This window comes from Primulina tabacum, chromosome 16 (assembly GCF_025594145.1).
Source record: "Primulina tabacum isolate GXHZ01 chromosome 16, ASM2559414v2, whole genome shotgun sequence".
NCBI classification, from domain to species: domain Eukaryota; kingdom Viridiplantae; phylum Streptophyta; class Magnoliopsida; order Lamiales; family Gesneriaceae; genus Primulina; species Primulina tabacum.
In genome coordinates, this window is record NC_134565.1 from 3,177,708 (window position 1) to 3,200,472 (window position 22,765).

Genomic DNA, 22,765 nt, shown 5'->3' on the forward strand with positions numbered 1-22,765 from the left:
AAGGCGATGGATCAAACTTCTGAAAGATTATGACTTGACCATAAGCTACCATCCGGGTAAAGGAAACAGGGTGGCTGATGCGCTAAGTAGGAAGGGCCCAGGCAAGGTGACCCTAGCCTCCCTCTCGGCCCAACCATGCCTACGGGAGACCGTCAAGTTAAACCAAGATCAAGATCCGGTACTGATCAAACTTAAGGATCAATTCAGAGAAGGAAAATCTCAAGACCACCAGATCGATAACAAGGGAATATTGTGGATGAAAGGAAGACTGTGTTTGCCCGACAATAATAACCTTCACCGAGAGATAATGGCAGAGGCGCACAAGTCAAAATTCTCAGTCCATCCAGGCAGTACAAAAATGTACAGAGATCTCAAGAATAGTTTCTGGTGGAATGGCATGAAAAGAGATGTAGCTGAATTCGTCTCCAGATGTCAGGTATGCCAGCAGGTCAAAGCAGAACACCAGCGACCTGGACGATTACTGCAACCTTTGGAAATTCCCGAATGGAAGTGGGAGCATATTTCCATGGACTTTGTGGTAGGATAGCAAAAGTCTAGGCAAAGCCACGACTGGTATATGGGTGATAGTAGACAGACTCACGAAGACTGCACACTTCCTACCCGTCCGCATGAACTACAATTTCGACAAGTTGGCTTCACTGTACATGGACAACATCGTGAAACTGCATGGAGTACAAGTTAGCATCTTATCTGATAGGGATCCAAGGTTCGTCTCGCGCTTTTGGAAGAGCTTTCAAGAGGCCATGGGAACGAAAGTGACCCTAAGTACGGCCTACCATCCGCAAACCGATGGGCAAACTGAAAGAACCATACAGACCTTAGAAGATATGTTGAGAGCATGCGCCCTGAAATTCAGTAGCAACTAGGAGCACTCATATACCCTTAATTGAGTTTGCTTACAACAACAGCTATCACAGCAGTATCGGCATGGCTCCATACGAAGCTCTTTATGGAAGGAAATGTCGATCACCACTTTATTGGGACGAAGTGGGAGAGAAAGCCTTAGTGGGACCCGAGCTAGTACAAATGATTGTGGACAAAGTTAAGATTGTCCGAGAGAAGCTCAAGGCAGCTCAAGACCGACAGAAGAGCTGGGCAGATCTTAAAAGAAGACCTGTAGAGTTCAAGGTGGGCGATAAGGCTTATGTGAAAGTCTCGCCTATGAGAGGAGTTGTCAGATTCAGTAAAGCCGGGAAGCTGAACCCTCGATATGTTGGACCCTTTGAAATCTTAGAAAAAGTGGGCACGCTAGCATGCAGACTGGCACTGCCACCGAACATGTCAAGGGTCCACAAGGTGTTCCATGTATCCCAACTGAGGAGGTACATTCCAGACCCAAGTCACGTTTTAGAGGTAGAACCACTCTTAATCGAAAGGAACTTGGGAGAAGAACTGAAATACGAAGAAGTACCCATCAGAATTGTGGACACCAAAGAACAGGTTCTTAGACGACGTATTATCCCCTACGTCAAGGTACAGTTGTATCACAATGCAATATAATTTGTTTGAAAATATTAAAGACAAGACACTAGCAACTAAATTAATGGTACAAAATAAGGGTTTATTTCATTTGCGGTACATATTAAAACAATTACGGTATAAGTTGTTTGCAATTTGGTAAATAACTTGAGAATATATGCATAAATTCTGAGGGAAACCATCATCCTCTTGATCCAAATTTATATATCTTATCAAAGAGTAAGGTTTAATAAAACTACTACTTATCATGTTTTTTATCCATTAAACACAATACCAACTAAATTCTCAGTATAAAATAGGTTAACTGCGGCACAAATTAAAAAATTCCAGTATAACTTATTTGCAATTCGGTACATAACGCGAGAATATAGGCATAAATTCCGAGAGAAATCAACATCGCCTTGACTCAAAATTATATGTCTTATCAATAAGAAAGGTTTAAGAAAACTACTTCTTATCATGTTTTTTATCTACTAAACGCAAGACACTAGCAACTAAATTTTGGCACAAAATATGTTAATTGCGGCATAAATTAAAACAATTGCAGTATAATTTGTTTGTAATTTGGTATATATGATGAGAATATAAGAATAATTGCGAGGGAAACCATCATCGTATTGATCTAAACTTATATGTCTTATCAACGAGTAAGATTTAGAAAATCTATTTATTATAATGTTTTACTAACTAAACACAGGAAATTAGCAACTAAATTTTTGGCATTAAATAGGTTAATTTCGGCACAAATTAAAACAATGCAGTATATTTTGTTTATAATTTGGTACATAACGTGAGAATATGAGCAAAAATTCCGAGGAAAACCATCATCGTCTTGACCAAAATTATATGTCTTGTCGATGAGTAAAGTTAGAGAAAACTACTTATTAGTATTTTTTATCTACCAATTATATCAAAACATTATCATGCAAATTTTTGGCATAAAATATGTTAATTTCGACACAAATTAAAACAATTGAAGTATATATTGTTTGAAATTTGGTATATAACATACAAGATCAAAATTCATAATAACATACACAAGATCAAGATTCACAATAAGCACAATTAGAATTAGGCACCAAAAAAAATTTCATGCTCAAATACCCATGTTTGTGTCAAATTTGGGCATATTATACCGAATTTACGATATTTTATGCCTGAATTAACATATTTTATGTCAATAATAATGTATGTAGTACTTTTTGTTTCAAAGAACTTAGAGCATCCGCATTCGTTGGGTGTTTAAACACTCACAAACTCATCAAAAAGCATGGGTCCACTGCCACATTATCATTATAACAACATATCTCTTTTAACCACATTCCTTTTAACATTCAAACTCATTATTTATGGGTCTCACTGCCACATACTCATTATAACAATATATCTCTTTTACCCACATTCTTTTAAACATTCAAATTCATTAATTAAATATTTAAAATAAAAAATAAAAAAATAAAATATATACAATGGTTTACAAATAAAAATTTTTTGTAAAAAAACCTGAAAGTCAAAATTTAAAAACAAAATTTGAATGAATTTTTTTTTAAAAAAACCGAAATTCAAAATTTGAAAACAAAAGTAAAATAATTCAAAAAACGTGGAGCCCGTGTGTAAGCAACTTAGCGACGGTTTTTAAAACTCTGTCGCTAATAGCGACGGTTTATTCAAAACCGTCGCTAATTATCCAATTTTTTTTTAAAAAAAGACTGACACCCTCTCTCATGTGATAACGCCCACTCACATTGGAGAGTGGGTGTTAAAGGCACACCCTTTTAACACCAATGTGGGTGCCCTTAGTCAATGATCATCCATCTTTCAATGAATATTTGTAATATCTTGTCAGGTGACTCATATTTGTTATGGGTAAGCTGCTAGTAAGCTCATATGCATCTCGATTATTATGACTTATGCATCTGAATTTTGGTGCTTAAATTGATACAAAGAGTATCTAATTCGAGCCTACAACTATTTTATTTTACTCCATAAATACTCATATCCAATTATTTGGGGATGCCAAAATATAGTTTGGAGTTAATATTGAGTGGTATTGATAATAACATTTGTTAAATAAAAATGTGATATCTTAATTAATACAAATAAGATATAATTCGAGTCCACAAATACTTGATTTTATCTTTTATATACTCAAATTCGATTATTTGAGGATGCCAAAATATATAGTTTAAAGTTAATATTGAGTGGCCTTTGATGATGAGATTTGTGAATTAAAAATATGATACCTAAATTGGTACAAGTAATACATAGTTCTATCTCTTATATACTTGATTTTACCCTCTTAAAACGTAATTTTGATTATTTTGGGATGTAAAAAAACATAGTTTCAATTAATATTGGGTGACTTTCGATGATGTCATTTGTGAAGTTGAAATGCGATACTTAAATTGATACAAAAATTATCTAATTTGAATTTACAAATACTTGATTTTACTCTCTAAATAAGCATATCCAATTATTTGGAGATGTCAAAATATAGTTTAAAGTTGATATTAAATGGCATTGATGATGACATTCGTGAAGTAAAATTGTGATACCTAAATTAATAAAAATAATATATAATTAGAGCCCACAAATACTTGATTTTACCTTTAAAATACTCAAATTCGATTATTTAAGGATGTCAAAATATATAAGTTGAAGTTAATATTGAGTGACCTTTGATAATAATATTTGTGAATTAAAATGTGGTACCTAAATTGGTACAAATAGTACCTAATTTGATATCACATATACTTGATTTTATCTTTTAAAGACTTAATGATTATTTTGGGATGTAAAAAAATATAGTTCAAATAATATTGAATGACTTTTGATGTGTCATTTGTGAAGTTAAAATGTGATACATAAATGGATACAAAGAGTATCTAATTCGAGTATTCGATGATGTCAAAAAATATAGTTTGAAGTTAATATTTTATATGGTGTCATTCGTGAAGTAAAAATCTGATACTTAAATTGGTACAAGGAAAACATAATTCGAATTACAAATAATTGATTTTACCTCCTAAATACTCATATCCGATTATTTGAGGATGTCAAACTATAATTTGAAGTATTGTCAGGTATTGATTTGTAAAAAAAATACATAGGCACTGAATCTTAAATCAAAGATGAGCAGATTTATTTTTCTCAAATTTACCTTTTTTTAAATAACCGTTCAGAAAAAATTATAAATTTAAATAATTGATTCTGTATTGACAGAGACATCTTTAATTTTTTTAAAAAAACTTTTATTTGTTGGCCAAAATATTTTGAGGAAATAATCTCGTCAAACTTCATTTTCAAAAAATTAACTGTCTAAATGTATTTTAATATTTTCAAATACATATGAAAAATAACGTCTATGCATTATGCTATTCAGCCATGGAGAGAAAGGTTCTTTATTTTTCGTGAACCTCACCTATAAAAATGAATAAGAAGCATTAAATACAACATTGAAATTTATGCCCAAGTAACATGTCAATATATACATTGTTTTACTTAAAATTATTTAAGGAATATATATATATATATGTGTGTGTGTGTGTGTGTGTGTGTGTGTGTGTGTGTGTGTGTATAATTAAACTTTAACAAATAATAAAATAAAATTTGAGTCGACATTTACCGAAATCACTATACAACTTGTACAAATTATTTTAATAAATCATATTTAAGTTAATAAAAATTTAAAATAATTGATAGGAGAAAATTTAATTGTCATAAATGAATATTTTATAGATGCATAGAAATTAGAATGATTTATGATATCATATGATTAATGGATGCTACCCAGCTGTTTCCCACATGCTAAATAATTAATTGACTAAACAGTCAACTATCACATGAACTTCATGTACTTGCTCCATTTTTGTCTCCTCCCATGGCTGCTGCTTATGCTGCGCTTCTTGCTGTTGTTTGTACTCTATAGATCTTTTATCAGAAATTAATTGTTAATGAAAGGGAAAGGCTACCAGCTGTTTTTTACAAGCTAAATAATTATTAATTAAATAAGCAGCCAACTATGACTGACATGAACTTATACTGAGCCCCTCCATTTTTGTCTCCTCCCATGGCTGCTGCTTATGCTGCGCTTCTTGCTGTTGCTCGATCATTACGAGAGATTTTGGATATGGACAAGTATATAAAAATCACTTTTATGTCCGTATATGTACTTTTATGAATTTGGACACATATTTTATCATGTATCTCTAACCCAAAACTCTATTTTAAAGCAACTCTATTTTAAAATAGTGCAATTTCTGCACCAAATACAATATTCATCTTCAACCTATCTACTTGAAATCTTACTCTAAAAAAATATTCTCGAAATATTTTTTTTTGATTTATTTAATTATTTTTCTTATTAATTATTAAAAATGTGTATTTTTTAAATTTAGTGATATAACTATAATTATATTTTGTATTTGATATAATTAATATTATATTATTATTAATTACGATAATATTATTAAATGATTAATTTAATTGTTTGAAATGTATTATTGAAATCTATATTATACGAATTGAAATAAAAATAATTAAAATTAGTGAAATAAAATTAATACCCGACATTAAATTAAATAATATATTACAAATACAATTTCAAATATTTGAACGACCATATTCATCTCATAAATTATCAATTAAAGCATTTCGTAACGCATAATGAGCTTCTTGGTCTATTTTACTAACAAGATATGTGTCCAAATTCAATAAAAAAAATAATAATAATGAAAATAATTAAAAATAAAAAGTATTGTCCGCTACCATGTGCATCTGCACATGGTAGCTTGGACATGCTATTTTGCAACGTCCGTCATTGATAGTGGCATTTTAACTTAATTTTACCAAACTCCACAACCTATCATATTTTTGAATTAAATAATTTTTTAAATTTTTTTTTTAAAAAAACCCAATATCTTTACATATAATTCATGTAATTATTTTTAACATAATACCTTTATATATAGTTCAGATAATTATTTTATGAAAGATGCATATGATTCATTTTAACTTACATCAGATGTACCGAAATTTCATTTAAAACATTCAAAAATGTTATTTTTGTATTAAAAAATAACATTTTAGACATGTTGTACGTGTGTCTTCCGAAAGAAAGGCTCCTGGACAAATCAACTGATAAAGCTTGAGTAGCTGGTGGCGGTTGCAACAAGCTAACTAACAAGGACAATCAGTTGGGAAGGATCTCAGATAAAAGGGAGGGATGCACATACAAGTAACGACACAACAAGGCAACAAGAGAAATACACCAAAATAAGAGAGCGAGAGAAAGGTTGAGAGATCAAGGAATAAAGCTTGATTGTATTCTTTCGTGTATTGGTGTAGAGATAATTCTGGCATGCTGTAACTTTCAAGAGTGTGAGTTTGATCAATAAGAATGGCTGTTCTCCCGTGGATGTAGGCTAGTGATAGCCGAACCACGTAAATCTCTCGAGTGTTCATTTCTTCCTTTTATGGTGTTATTCTTGTTTACTCTTCGGGCTTTGGTTGATCATCACAAGCCACTCAAGATAGTGATCGGAAAATCACAATCAATACACAACAAGACATAAAAATTATTCTTTTCACGGATTTTTATATTTTTCACTCAAATTAACCTAACATAACTAACAAAAAATTATAATTGAACAAAAAAGTGAGTTTTCATGATGTTTAGTCGAAAATTTGTTTCACAAAATTAACCGATAACAAATATCATAATATTTTTTGTCACCGACAATTAACCAATCTTTATTTAGGTAATGCTCAATTTGTAATTGAAAAAAAAATTGACCGTGATTGCCCGGTTGTCATATTCTACTGTTGACTTTCCATGTCTACAGATGGGACCATTTGAATTTAATGGTCTTAATTTATTAGCCAAGTATCATTTTTCAAATAGCAGTTCAGAAAAAAAGTTATAAATTTAAATAATTGATTTTGGATTGACAGAGACATTTAAGTTTCAATCCTTCTCACCATCTTTATTTTTTTTAAAAAAAAAAATTTATTTGTTAGGCAAAATATTTTGAGAAAATAATCTCGTCAAACTTCAGTTTCGAATAAATTTACTGTCTAAATGTATTTTAATATTTTCAAATACATATGAAAAATGACGTCTATGCATTATGCTATTCGACGATGGAGAGAAGGTTCTTTATTTTTTCGTGAACCTCACAACATATAAAAATGAATAATAAGCATTAAATACAACACTGACATTTATGCTAAAGTAACATGTCAATATATATATGTATATATGTGTGTTTAATTAAAATTTAACAAATATTAAATTTGTGTCGACATTTGCCCAAATCACTATACAACTTGTACAAATTATTTTAAAAAATCATATTTAAGTTAATACAAATTTAAAATAATTGATAGGAGAAAATTTAATTTTCATAAATTAATATTTTATAGATGCATAGAAATTAGAATTGTGGAACTTCGTTTGAGAAGAGGATTATTGGGATGCAACCAAAATCCCACATTGAAAGATCTAGAGAAAAATCATGGGTTTATAAAGATGGAATGATATCTCCATTGGTATGAAGCCTTTTGGGTGGTTCCAAGAGAAAAACCATGAGGGTTAAAACCCAAAGTGGACAATATCATACCAATGTGAAGATATCCGGATTCCATTGACCCTGACAATATGAAAAATGACGTCTATGCATTATGCTAAAATACATCACTGACATTTATGCTAAAATAACATGTCAATATATACATTGTTTTACTTATAATACTTTATAGAATATATATATATATATATATATATTTGTGTGTATATGTATTATTAAAATTTAACAAATATTAAATTTGCGTCGACATATACCAAACTCACTATACAACTTGTACAAATTATTTTAATTTTCATAAATGAATATTTTATAGATGCATAGAAATTAGAATGATTTATTATATTATAATAATTAATTAATGCTACAAGCTGTTTCCCACAAGCTAAATAATTATTTAACTAAACAATCAACTATCACATGAACTAGTTAGTACTTCCTCCATTTTTTTGTCCTCCCATGGCTGCTGCTTATGCTGCGCTTCTTGCTGTTGCTCGATCATTGCGAGAGATTTTGGATCTTGAGAAGTACCTCGATCCTCTTCACAAAGAAAAATTTTTTTCTCTCAAGGAAAAAGTTGATTTCATCGTTTCTTTCCTTGAAGATTTTTCAGATAAGTATCAAGAAACACTTGGTCGTGAGGGAAATGGGATTAAAAAAGCTGCATATGAAGCTCAAGATTTCATGGATTCGTATCAGTGTTCGGTGTCAACTATTGATGATGATGGGAGTTCTGAAGAGGCTGATTTGAACTTGGATCGAGACTTAACCATGGCGTCTGAAAGGATTGGTTTTATTTGGGAAGAGACGATGAAGATGAACAACAGTGATACGACAAAAGATCTCCGATCCGTATCTTATTATTTTCCTGTTGATCGTTCATCCACGGTCCAAGCCACTGCCAAAAAAATGGTTGTGGGATTTGATGATGACTTGCTCGTAATCAAAGAACGGTTATACCAAGACTCTGCTAAACTCCAAATTATCCCAGTTGTTGGGATGGGGGGAATCGGGAAGACGACTCTGGCTAGAAAAGCATACGACGATTCAATCCTTTCTCATTACTTCGACAAATGTGCATGGATCACTGTGTCGCAAGAGTATCAAAGGAGAGAGGTTCTTTCAGGGCTTTTGAAGTCCCTCGAGAATAAACAATCTATTGAGAACGAAGCAGAACTGGCAAAACTAGTGTATCAAAATCTCATTGACAGGCGGTATCTCGTTGTGATCGATGATATATGGAGTACCAAGGCATGGGATGATTTCAAGATGACATTCCCAGATGATGGTAGTGGAAGTCGAATCTTGTTAACCACCAGGCTGTTAGATGTGGCTTCTCATACAAGATCTTCAGATGCTCCGGTTCACCAAATGAACTGTTTAAATAATGATCAAAGTTGGAAATTACTTCAAGAAAGTGTTTTCGAACAACAGTCTTGTCCTCTCCAACTGGTGAAAATCGGGAATAAGATTGCGGAAAATTGTAGGGGACTCCCACTCATCATCGTGGTGGTTGCAGGACAAATCCTTTCTTCAGGCAACGTGATGAGAGAAGAAGTGTGGGAAAATATTTCGGAAAATATAAGTTCTAGAGAGCCTACAATTGCCCTCCAGTGCTCAAAGATACTGTGTTTTAGTTATGATCGGTTACCTCTGCGACTAAAACCATGCTTCCTCTACATATCAGCTTTTCCTGAAGATTCTGAAATTGATGTTTCTAAGCTAATCAAGTTGTGGGTTGCTGAGGGATTTTTGAAATCAAATCATCAGTCGAAGTGCTTGGAAGATGTGGGGGAACGTTATTTGGAGGATCTGGTGAACAGAAGTTTGCTCTTAGTGGGCAAGAAAGGGATTGACGGGAAACTCAAAACTGTTGGAATCCATGATATGTTGAGGGAGATTTGCATAACAAAAGCTGAAGAAGAGGGGTTTCTTCATGATGTCTCGTCCAAAACCAATTCCGGAACAGAATTTGTAGAGAATCCATATCGCCGCCTAAGAATTCATTGCATGGAGTATTTTCAAGAATAGAAAATCCTAGATTCGAGCGTGCGATCGGTTCTACTTTTCTCTGAGAAATATCTGAGGCCAAGAATAGATCTAAGGTCTAGGCACGTCGGTGTCTTGGATGCACCCCAAGTAACTTGGCCGAAATTGTCACATGTTATCTCTACATTCGTCAATTTAAGGTACTTTGCTTTCAAGTTTGATCATGCATGTCCCGATGGATTTCCATTCTCAATATCGAAACATCCCAATCTCGAAACTATAGTTGTTTATCCGGATGTCAAGAGATTCCGAAACTTATGGCAACTACCATGTGAAATTTTAAAGATGCCCAAGTTAAGGCATCTGATTTGGCACGCCCGGCCTTTTCGTTTATCCTACTCATCTGACATAGGAATTGTTCATGAAAGTGATCTACAAACAATTGAGACAGTGGCCGATTTCATATTTACCGAAGAGATCATCAAAATACTTGTGAATCTGAAGAAATTGGTTGTTGTATATTATAAGATTGATCATAATTGGGATTATTTTAATCTCGAAAACCTTTGCCATTTACAAAGCCTCGAGGACTTGCAAATCTTAATGCGCTCCTGGCCTGCTATCTCAATGACATGGAACAATACTTTTCCAATTGGTCTAAAAAAGTTATCTCTATACGGAGTCCGTTTTCCTTGGGAAAATATGACCACAATTGGGTCGCTTCCGAATCTTCAAGAGCTCAAGATGATATGGATGTCAGTCGATAAAGTTTCAAAGTGGGTGATGATGGAAGGTCAATTTCTTCAACTCAAGTACTTCCACTCTTCCTTGGATTCTCTGGTGACGTGGGAAATGGAAAAAGAGCATTTCCCATGTCTTGAAAGCTTAATTCTTGAGCGTGCCGAGCAGATTAATGAGATTCCTAGTGGTATAGGAGAAATAGATAAACTTCGATATATTGAGTTGAAGTTCTGTAAAAAATCATTGGTAATCTCAGCGAAGCAGATGCAAAAGCATCAACATGAAAATGGAAACGATGCTTTTCGTGTTCGTGTAATAGATTCCGATTAATAAGATGTTTTGTTGTGAAGACACATTTGAGAGAGAATATTGTAAGATTTTGTATTTGTTTCGATGAAAGTTTTTTGTTTGACAATTATGCGAAGCAAATAGTGGGACGAGGACATAAAAATTATCAATTTAAGACCAATTATTTATTGTTTGAATAGCAAGATTTCAAATTTGTGGCAATCTCAAGTTCGAGACCTAATTATAATAACTTTTAAAAAAATCACTTTTATATCCGTATATGCACTTTTATTAATTGAAATCAAACTGAACCGATAGTAAATGTAAAACAAGTTTAATCAAGTAAAAAATTTCTAATATTTGATTTAAACCCCAAAATTTTCTTTATTTTCCTATTCTAAAAATAAAAAAAAATATAAATTAAAATCATAAACGTCAAATATACAGTTTATGGCCAAGCAATTCTTGTTCTTTGAAACAGTATGAACGGACCAAATTGAATATAATATCTTTGTTTTTTTTAAAAAAAATTAATTGGCAACACTAGGGGTTTTTTTTTAAAAATAATTTAAATTCTAAAATTAATTTCAAAACTAATTTAAAAAAAAAAGAGTGTTACAAATAGTACATAATTCTATCTCATATATACTTGATTTTACACTCTTAAAACTTAATTTTGATTATTTTGGGATGTAAAAAAATATAGTTTAAAATAATATTGGGTGACTTTCGATGATGTCATTTGTGAAGTTAAAATGCGATACTTAAATTGATACAAATAATATCTAATTTGAATTTACAAATACTTGATTTTACTCTCTAAATACTCATATTCAATTATTTGGGGATGTCAAAATATAGTTTGAAGTTGATATTAAATGGCATTGATGATGACATTCGTGAAATAAAAATGTGATACCTAAATTAATAAAAATAATATATAATTTGAGCCTACAAATACTTGATTTTACCCTTAAAATACTCAAATTCGATTATTTAAGGATGTCAAAATATATACTTTGAAGTTAATATTGAGTGGCCTTTGATAATAATATTTGTGAATTAAAAAAGTGGTGCCTAAATTGGTACAAATAATATCTAATTTGATCTCACATATACTTGATTATACCCTTTAAAGACTTAATTTTGATTATTTTGGAATGTAAAAAAATATAGTTCAAATAATATTGAATGACTTTTGATGTGTCATTTGTGAAGTTAAAATGTGATACATAAATGGATACAAAGAGTATCTAATTCGAGTATTCGATGATGTCAAAAAATATAATTTGAAGTTAATATTTTATATGGTGTCATTCGTGAAGTAAAAATGTGATACTTAAATTGGTACAAGAAAAACATAATTCGAGTTACGAATAGTTGATTTTATCTCTTAAATACTCATATCCGATTATTTGGAGATGTCAAACTATAGTTTGAAGTATTGTCAGGTATTGATTTGTAAAAAAAAATACATAGGTACTGAATCTAATTAAATCAAAGATGAACAGATTTATTTTTCTCAAATTACCTTTTTTTAAATAACCGTTCAGAAAAAATTATAAATTTAAATAATTGATTCTGGATTGACAGATACATCTTTATTTTTTAAAAAAAAACTTTTATTTGTTGGCCAAAATATTTTGAGGAAATTATCTCGTCAAACTTCATTTTCGAAAAATTTACTGTTTAAATGTATTTTAGTATTTTCAAATACATATGAAAAATAACGTCTATGCATTATGCTATTCAGCTATGGAGAGAAAGGTTCTTTATTTTTCGTGAACCTCACCTATAAAAATGAATAAGAAGCATTAAATACAACATTGAAATTTATGACCAAGTAACATGTCAATATATACATTGTTTTACTTAAAATTATTTAAGGAATATATATATATATATATATGTGTGTGTGTGTGTATAATTAAACTTTAACAAATAATAAAATAAAATTTGTGTCGACATTTACCGAAATCACTATACAACTTGTACAAATTATTTTAATAAATCATATTTAAGTTAATAAAAATTTAAAATAATTGATAGGAGAAAATTTAATTTTCATAAATGAATATTTTATAGATGCATAGAAATTAGAATTATTTATTATATTATAATGATTAATGAATGCTACCCAGCTGTTTCCCACGAGCTAAATAATTATTTAACTAAACTTCCTCCATTTTTTTGTTCTCCCATGGCTGCTGCTTATGCTGCGCTTCTTGCTGTTGCTCGATCATTGCGAGAGATTTTGGATCTTGAGAAGTACATCGATCCTCTTCACAAAGAAAAATTTTTTTCTCTCAAGGAAAAGTTGATTTCATCATTTCTTTCCTTGAAGATTTTTCAGATAAGTATCAAGAAACACTTGGTCGAGAGGGAAATGGGATTAGAAAAGCTGCATATGAAGCTCAAGATTTCATGGATTCGTATCAGTGTTCGGTGTCAACTATTGATGATGATGGGAGTTCTGAAGAGGCTGATTTGAACTTGGATCGAGACTTAACCATGGCGTCTGAAAGGATTGGTTTTATTTGGGAAGAGACGATGAAGATGAACAACAGTGATACGACAAAAGATCTCCGATCCGTATCTTATTATTTTCCTGTTGATCGTTCATCCACGGTCCAAGCCACTGCCAAAAAAATGGTTGTGGGATTTGATGATGACTTGCTCGTAATCAAAGAACGGTTATACCAAGACTCTGCTAAACTCCAAATTATCCCAGTTGTTGGGATGGGGGGAATCGGGAAGACGACTCTGGCTAGAAAAGCATACGACGATTCAATCCTTTCTCAATACTTCGACAAATGTGCATGGATCACTGTGTCACAAGAGTATCCTAGGAGAGAGGTTCTTTCAGGGCTTTTGAAGTCCCTCAAGAATGAGCAATCTAATGAGAGCGAAGCAGAACTGGAAAAACTAGTGTATCAAAGTCTCTTTGGCAGGAGATATCTCATTGTGATTGATGATATATGGAGTACCAAGGCATGGGATGATTTGAAGATGACATTCCCAGATGATGGTAGTGGAAGTCGAATCCTGTTAACCACCAGGGTATTAGATGTGGCTTTTCATGCGAGATCTTCGGATGCTCCTGTTCATCAAATGAATTGTTTAAATAATGATCAAAGTTGGAAATTATTTCAAGAAAGTGTTTTTGAACAACAATCTTGTCCTCTCCAACTGGTGGAAGTCGGGAAGAAGATTGCGGAAAATTGTGGGGGACTTCCCCTCACCATCGTGGTGGTTGCAGGACTACTCCTTTCTTCAGGCAACGTGATGAGAGAAGAAGTGTGGGAAATTGTTTCGGAAAATATAAGTTCTAGAAAGCCCACAATTGCCCTCCAGTGCTCAAAGATACTGTGTTTTAGTTATGATCGGTTACCTCTTCGACTAAAACAATGCTTCCTCTACATAGCAGCTTTTCTTGAAGATTCTGAAATTGATGTTTCTAAGCTAATCAAGTTGTGGGTTGCTGAGGGATTTTTGAAACCAAATCATCAGTCGAAGTGCTTGGAAGATGTGGGGGAACGTTATTTGGAGGATCTGGTGAACAGAAGTTTGCTCTTAGTGAGCAAGAAAGGGATTGACGGGAAACTCGAAACTGTTGGAATCCATGATATGTTGAGGGAGATTTGCATAACAAAAGCTGAAGAAGAGGGGTTTCTTCATGATGTCTCGTCCAAAACCAATTCCGGAACAGAATTTGTAGAGAATCCATATCGCCGCCTCAGAATTCATTGCACGAAGGATATTCAAGAATGGAAAATCCTAGACTCGAGCGTGCGTTCGGTTCTACTTTTCACGAAATATTGGATGACAAGAATAGATCTAAGTTCTAGGCACGTCGGTGTCTTGGATGCACTCCGAGTAACTTGGCCGACATTGTCACAAGTAATCTCTACATTCGTCAATTTAAGGTACTTTTCTTTCGAGATAGGTTATCCATATCTTGAGAGATTTTCAGTCTCAATATTGAAACATCCCAATCTCGAAACTATAGTTGTTTATGTAGATGTCACCAAAAGCCGAAGCATAGGGCTAGTACCATATGAAATTTTAAAGATGCCGAAGTTAAGGCATCTGATCTGGAACCATGATTTTCGTTTATCATATCTCTCTGATAGAGGAATTGTTCATGAAAGTGATCTACAAACTGTCACGCCCCGAAACTCGGGATTTGACACCGGCATTGTTCATCAATCACACAATCGAAAAACAACCAGCCTCGTAGCACAGTATAAACCGAAACCAGTTTATTTCATAAATTCGCAAAAACAACCATTGTCTTTACAACTGAATAAATTGAATAAATTGCGGAAGCATTTACAATTAAAATAAACCTACTAAAATTCTTAAATCCTTGCAGCAAAATTCTCAAAATTTAAATAATTTCACCAGCCCCAAAATTGATCCGACTCTTCTTCCTAAACCTGTTCCTCTGTTTTATCTTCGGATTTATCTGGGAAGGTTGTAAGGGGTGAGTATTTTGGGAAATACTCAGCAAGTGGGGGCCGTTCGAGTACACAACAACATGCATATAAAATTCGAAATACGTACACACACACACCATGCATAAATTGACTCATACCACATTCGTATCCTTGACCTGACACTGAGATTCCTCTACTTTCAATGGTTTACTGACGTCAGTCCCTAATTTTTATTTCTCTAAGGGGGCGAGGCCGGATCGGTTATATCCCCACTGTATGAGGGTCATATCATAGTTGGGATTCCCTCCCATATCAAATTGAATCCTCACAGTGTCAACATAAAACTCATGCACAAATCGTAGCAAGAAGGGGTAGAAGAAGAATTGTACTCGACCGAAATTTCGAAAATACGAAAATGCATACACTGAAATTACACATTTAAAACAAGCCCACTTACATTAGATATCGTAGAAAACGTGAATAGAGGGAATTCCTGCACTGGAATTTCGAACCCTAGCTTCGGGGTTGGATTGCAGCAGCGCTTCGCTTCTTCGCACACTGAGAGAGCAAGCTCTCGAAAATCCTAAGAAAATTAGAGGAGAAACTCGAAAAACTTGAGTAGAAAATGGTGTGAATTTTCGAGTTATAGGCCCTCCTATTTATAGGGGTTGGCTGCTATCTCGATAGATGTCATCCGCGCGTTTAAACTTGAATCAAATCTCCATCCAAAATCGTGACCAAATCTAAATTTTATTCTTTATCCTAGACATAAATTTCGAAATTCATGTATGTGTCCCAAGGATAAATTTCGAAATTTATGCTTTGCCCAGCCTGCAAAGTTTCCACTTTTGTGTCTAATTCCCAATATTCGGTAGACTTTTTATTTCCTAAAATAATAAAAATTATATTTCTTAAATCCCACAAATTTGCTGACTTAACCCGAAATTAGTAGTATTTTTCCCAAATAAGATTTTGATTATTTTCCTAAAATCCTGATAGTTAAATCTTTCCCAAGCTGCATTTATCGTGTAAACTTTTCCCTTTATCTATGATTTTTGAAAATTCCCTAATATTCTTTCAATATTAAAATCCCATGATAAAATCCTCAAGATTTTTAGTTCCAAGATTGGGTTATCTTCTTGCTTAAATCTTTATCCAGGTATATCAAATCTTAGATCTATATCCGGTAAAATTCTGCATATCTCAAATTTCCGAAAAATATACACGATATTATTTAAATTCTTGAGTTCCAAAAAATGCCAGATATTAAGCAGCGCCGTAGAAGACTCAAATCTTCTGTCATCCTAAGCAAATGCAGTATTTTCCTTTCGATCCCAGTGCACATGTTGCATCAACATACTTTCCCGCCAGCAATTTTCTACATGCAGCAATGCATTGAGGCAGTGTGCATGGATTAAGATCAATCCCAATTGCACCCTCCACATTTCTTGGACACACAGTCAATACTTCACAAAATATAATGCATATTACCACTAAATCCCACTTAATGTGCGCCATATCTTTCTTTGCCAGTAATATCTAGCTGTGGGAGAGGATTCAGTTTAATAGCACGAAGAAATGTACCTCTTAAGCTTGGTATATAAAGATGGAGAATAAAGGTTCACATACTTTTGATTACGTCGTGCATCAAATGTATGTGGGCATGTATTTAGGGTGGTATCTGATATCAGGCTCAAGAGCTAACAATCTTTTATATGTTCGTCAAATATATTATTATGAAGATTTATATTTTTGATATCGTAACTTGTATATTTTATATCTTTAGTCATGTTATCAGTCAATTCACACTTTTAATACAATAACGTGCATTTTTTTCCTATTACAGTCATTTTTCATCGGAGTGTTGACGTGTCATCAAAAACATGAACAATATGCAGCGTCATATCAATATTCCAATGAAAAATGACTAATGTGCTGCACTTGCTAGCTAATATTCTAGTTATTAATATTGCCTTCCCCATGATGTACTTAATTTGAAGGACCAACAATGACATAGTTGGGCATAAATAAATATTTTAGGCTCTAACTTTAGCTTTAAATTCCACGAAGTTATTTCCTCCGATTTCATTTAAAGTCAGATCAAAGAGAGATGACATGACGGGCCTTAAAAATATTCGGTGACTTTACACATGTAGGATTTCAATAAGGGTTAAAAAAAAAAAACTTTGATTTATAAAAAAATATTAATCAGAAACAAATTATTTAGATTAAAAAAGATATAAAAACTGGCAAAGCAGCTCAGTGTATCAATTAACTGACTGTATACCACCATTCCACTACTTTCTTGGAGTGAAGCAAAAATCTTTCATCCAATTCTTACAATTTACTCTTTCAAACGTTGTTCTGATTGTTGTTCGAACATTATTCATGACGATCCATGAACAAGGACTTCAAAGTCATCATTTCCATTGTCATGTTGTTGCTCTTGAATTCGCTTCGCTGAATCTACTAATGTTACCGGACAATGCCATAACTCGATGAGTTGAAGTGAATCTATTTCTCCTATGCCACAAGGAATCTCATCAATCCAGCGTGCACCTTTGAGACACAAGATTTCAAGGCGTGGGAAGTGTTCTCTTTCCACTTCCCAACTCACCAAATTATCTAAAGAAGAACAAAAGTATTTGAGCAGACAAAATTGGCCTTCCGTCGGCGTCCACTCGGAAACTTGTTCAACATCCATATGCATCATCTGGAGCACTTGAAGATTTGGGAGAGACCCGATTATGGTCATATTTTCCCAAGGCAACGGAACATTTTCAAGAGCTAAATTTTTAAGACTTATTGGGAAAGAATGGTTCCATATCTTTGAGAAATTAGGAAACTTGAACACAGAAACTTTTAGTTCTTCAAGGTTTGTTAGGTGGAAAAGATTGTTGAGATTCAAATCATCCCATTTAGCACGGGTCACATGAAATTCAACTATCAATTTCTTTAGATTCACAAGCATTTTAATGGCCTCTTCAGTAAATCTGAAATTGATCACTATCTCAAGTGTTTGAAGATCACTTTCGTGAATGATTCCGGTGTTAGAGGGACACGATAAAACAAAAGAGGTGTTCATGATCAGATGCCTTAGCTTTGGCATTTCCAAGATTTCATAAGGTACTTGCAATGCTCGTAAGTCGGTATTATGAGCAATTATAGTCTCAAGATTGGGAAGTTTGGATATTGAGGCAGCATCGGGGCGTGATGCATAGTTGAAGGAAAACGAAATGTACCTTAAATTGACCAATGTTGAGATTTCATCTGCCAACTTCGGCCAAGTTACTTGGGGTATATGCAAAACACTGATTCGCCTACAACATAGAGATAATATTGGTCCCCAATGTATATCGCGGAAGAGCAGAACTGTGCGTATGCTTGAATCTAGTATTCGCCATTCCTGGCGATTCTGCGTGCAATGAATGTTAAGGCGACGATTTGGATCCTCTATGGTTTCTATTTGGTCATTCCTTATAGATGAGACATGATGTAGAAACGCCTCTTCCTCAGCTTTTGCTATACAAATTTCCCTCAACAGATCATGGATTCCAATAGTTTGGATTTTTCCATCCGTCCCTTTTTCGCTCACTAAGATAAGGCTTCTTCTAACAAGATCCTCCAAGAACAGTTCTCCCACATCTTCCAAGCATTTAGACTGATCACTTGGTTTAAGAAATCCCTCTGCAACCCACAACTTGATTAGCTTAGAAGCTTGAATCTCAGAATCTTCTGAAAAAGCTGAAATATAGAGGAAACATGGCTTCAGTCTAAGAGGTAACCCATCATAACTCAGGCATAGTATGTTTGAGCAATGTAGCGCGATGCTTGGTTCTGTTGAACTTATATTTTCCGAAACATTTTCCCACCATTCTTGCATTGTGATGTCCTTAGAAAGAAGTAGTCCTGCGACCACCACAATTGTGAGAGGAAGTCCCCGACAATTTCTTGCAGTCTTCTTTCCGATTTCTACCAATTGGAGAGGACAAGATTCTGGTCCAAAAATCATTTCCCGGAGTAGTTTCCAACTTTGATCTTCGTTCAAAAGTTTCATCTGGTGAAACGGTGCATTAGAAGATCCTGCATGAACGGCAACATCTGACAGCCTAGTAGTTAACAAAATCCGACTTTTTATACCATCTTCTGGAAATACCATCTTCACATCATCCCAAGCCTTGTTACTCCATACATCATCAATCACAACGAGATACCGCCTACCTTTGAGATTTTGGTACACAAGTGTTGCCAATTGAGCGTCGCTGGGACCAGGTTGTCCGAGAACAGGTTTTTTCAAGTCGCGAAGAAGCCCCGAAAGAATCTGTCTCCTTTGATACTTTTGAGACACTGTAATCCATGCGCAGATGTCAAACTGACGGGCGCGGAGTGAATCCTCGTAAGCTTTTCTAGCCAGAGTGGTCTTCCCGATTCCTCCCATCCCAACAATCGGGATAACTTGGAGCACAGCTGAATCTTCGTATAACCGTTCTTTGATTGTGTTCAAGTCATCTTCGAATCCGACAACCCTGCTTTTGGCAGTGGATAATTGGCCGGCTTGAGATGAATAAGTAATGGGTCGGAGCCGGAGATCTTCGGCTGGGTTGTTCTTCATCTTCGCTGCTTCTTCCCAGATGAAACTAATCCTTTCAAACGCGATGTTTAAGTCTCTGTCTAAGCTCATCTTGTGCCAATGAATCGAACTCGAATCATCTCCTGTTGACACCAAACATAGATAAGAATCCATGAAATCTTGCGCGTGATATGCGGCATTTCTGATTCCATCTCTCGCAAGATCAGGTGTCCCACCATACTTGTCTGATTAATCTTCGAGGAAAGCGATGAGAGATTCAACCTTTTCATGGAGAGGAACGATTTTAACTCTGTGAAGAGGATCGACATATTGTTGTCCAAGATTCAAGATCTGTCGAAGCGATCGAGCAAGGGAAAGAAGTGCAGCATAAGCTGCGGCCATGGGAGCAAAGATCAATGGGTTTGATTAACCTTTTTATTAATTTAATTAACAATCAATGGGAAATTATCAATAAATCACCAATACTATACTTTTATTCCTGTCAAGAAAAATGCCTGTTTATACTCTCTTATTTATAAAAAAAAAATGTTTTTTAGTTCTTGTGGGGACCCGGACGCTAATCAGTTCTTAATCGTCATCAGGATCAATTTACTAATCAAGTAATTAGGGTCATAAAATTTTTTCTTTTTAATGCGGAATGTAGTGAAATCAAACTAATATACAACTCAGTATAAAATAAAGTACAAGTCCTGTACCGTCTACAAATCAGTAAAAACTAATGTTCAACATCTAATTATCAAGTGCCAAAACCCTATATACATCAAAGTCCGAAGTCTCCACTCTATCACGATCTCTCCTCATCTTCTGGACCCTGATCCTGTCCCACCTGTTGTCATGTACACATACAAACAAGACAACAGCCGGATAATTCCGATGAGAATATAATCACAGTATAAATCAACGAAACATGCAATCATATGATAAACATAAAAGCATGGATAGGTAACAGCAATATATATCAAAACCTGAAATATAATCAATATCAAACTGTCGACAATGCTCGTAACTCTACAATTCAGACTAGACTCAATCCTAGTCTAGGGATCCCGGTTTCCAGATGTGGGTATTCCTATATCGACCAACAGTAATAGAAAAGACTCCAGTTCTATCCACGTCGATATAACCAAACATCCAGTGTCCTGACCTAACCGTCATCAACTGTGGTCCTATCACCAATACACTATCTTGTGACATCGTGCAATGTGCCCGTGGCTATCCCGCCACTATCAGGTATTTTTGTCACAAGATTACTCGTCTAATGCATGCTCCTATAACTCCATAGAACAAGCATTTAATCAAATCAATAATCACAATAATAGAACATAATAATAAGTATGTGATTTAGGGAAACTCAAGTACATCCTACTTGAATCGATGTCCCAGTACCACATTGACTTATACCTTTCGTTTATTGCAGTTTTGATGACGTTCCTGTCCGGAATTCAAACTCTGTCAGTCCCACAATCTGGCCACGGCAATATCAATAATATCATATCAATATACTGCTCAAATCGATCCCAATCTGATCAATATTTCAAAATCAACGGCATAACCGCATAATCCCGATATCCCGGTCAATACAACATTACCAGATAATAATCCCCTCAACTAATAATCAATACCAATACAATCTGATATCATATCTCAGTCAATTAACTTCAGAAAATCATAACAATTCCATAATCAGTCTGTTTCTTAATCTGACTTCGATTCTATGATGTCTACCATGTCAAGAACATCATATACGACGTGTATTCAATTCCAACATCATAATTTCAAAACATGTCAAAACGTAGTAAAACTTACGTCCAGTTGTAGCCTGCGTTGATATGAACACAGTACCGAAGTCAGATTCAAAATCAGACGGACGGATTTATCACAAAAGGCGTAAGGATTTTTCACTCTTTTCCAGAAACCTTTTCTCGATTCCCTTGTTGCTGAATTGCGAAGGAAACGAATGGCTCAACATATATATATATATATATTGCATGTAATTGATACGTGTCTCCCTCAAAATTCATCCAAAGCCTTTCGCGCATATGCGCGAGTATTAATCCTCAGCGCGTACATGCACAGCATCTCGCGCATATGCGCGCTACTCGGCGCATATGCGCGAGGCCATTGTTCAATTTACCCAACTCTCGGGTACCCTCGCGCATATGCGCGAATCTAAGTCGCGCATGTGCGCCCAACTCTCTGGACCTCTCGCGCATGTGCGCGTTTTGAGGTCGCGCATGTGCGCCCAATGCTCGGTCTCTCATTATGGCTTCCGCACAGCTCGCGCCTACTCTTCGCGCATATACGTGAGACCTTCGGTCCTCGCCCCAACAATTCCCACATAAAATCTCCTTTTGTGTCTCGGTTAGCCCCTCTCATAATCGTCTCGATTAAAATCAATAATCGTAATTTAACACGATATTAAATCTCGGGCATTACAGTTCTATAGTCCGCATTTTTTCCAGATAAAAGTTGTTACAAAACATTAAAAATATAATATTAATATATGATATTTGAGTATCAAATATTTCAGTTCTCATACTCATATATAATTTTTAAGTACTCAAAATATATAGCAAGTACTATTATTAATGACTCTTGTCTTCTCTCGGATAAAAATCGATATAATATTTGAA

At 34.2% G+C, this 22,765-nt stretch overlaps 4 protein-coding genes across 4 annotated transcripts; 3 read left to right on the forward strand and 1 right to left on the reverse strand.

The window, feature by feature from the left end:
* The first annotated feature begins 1,047 nt into the window (after window positions 1-1,047).
* On the forward strand, window positions 1,048-1,521 carry LOC142528265 (uncharacterized). The gene has a single exon (XM_075633316.1). The coding sequence runs from the start codon at window positions 1,048-1,050 to the stop codon at window positions 1,519-1,521; it is 474 nt and encodes a 157-aa protein (XP_075489431.1).
* Window positions 1,522-8,476: 6,955 nt separating this feature from the next.
* LOC142529518 (putative late blight resistance protein homolog R1A-10) lies at window positions 8,477-10,602 on the forward strand. Its single transcript, XM_075635071.1, has 2 exons — window positions 8,477-10,273; window positions 10,486-10,602. The coding sequence occupies exon 1, from the start codon at window positions 8,544-8,546 to the stop codon at window positions 10,113-10,115; it is 1,572 nt and encodes a 523-aa protein (XP_075491186.1). The 5' UTR covers window positions 8,477-8,543; the 3' UTR covers window positions 10,116-10,273; window positions 10,486-10,602.
* A 2,651-nt stretch (window positions 10,603-13,253) lies between these two features.
* LOC142529519 (putative late blight resistance protein homolog R1A-10) lies at window positions 13,254-15,259 on the forward strand. Its single transcript, XM_075635072.1, has 2 exons — window positions 13,254-15,028; window positions 15,124-15,259. Exons 1-2 carry the CDS (start codon window positions 13,527-13,529, stop codon window positions 15,161-15,163), a joined length of 1,542 nt encoding a protein of 513 aa, XP_075491187.1. The 5' UTR covers window positions 13,254-13,526; the 3' UTR covers window positions 15,164-15,259.
* A 2,668-nt stretch (window positions 15,260-17,927) lies between these two features.
* On the reverse strand, window positions 17,928-20,285 carry LOC142528267 (putative late blight resistance protein homolog R1C-3). The gene has a single exon (XM_075633317.1). It carries the CDS (start codon window positions 20,283-20,285, stop codon window positions 17,928-17,930), a length of 2,358 nt encoding a protein of 785 aa, XP_075489432.1.
* Window positions 20,286-22,765: the final 2,480 nt, after the last annotated feature.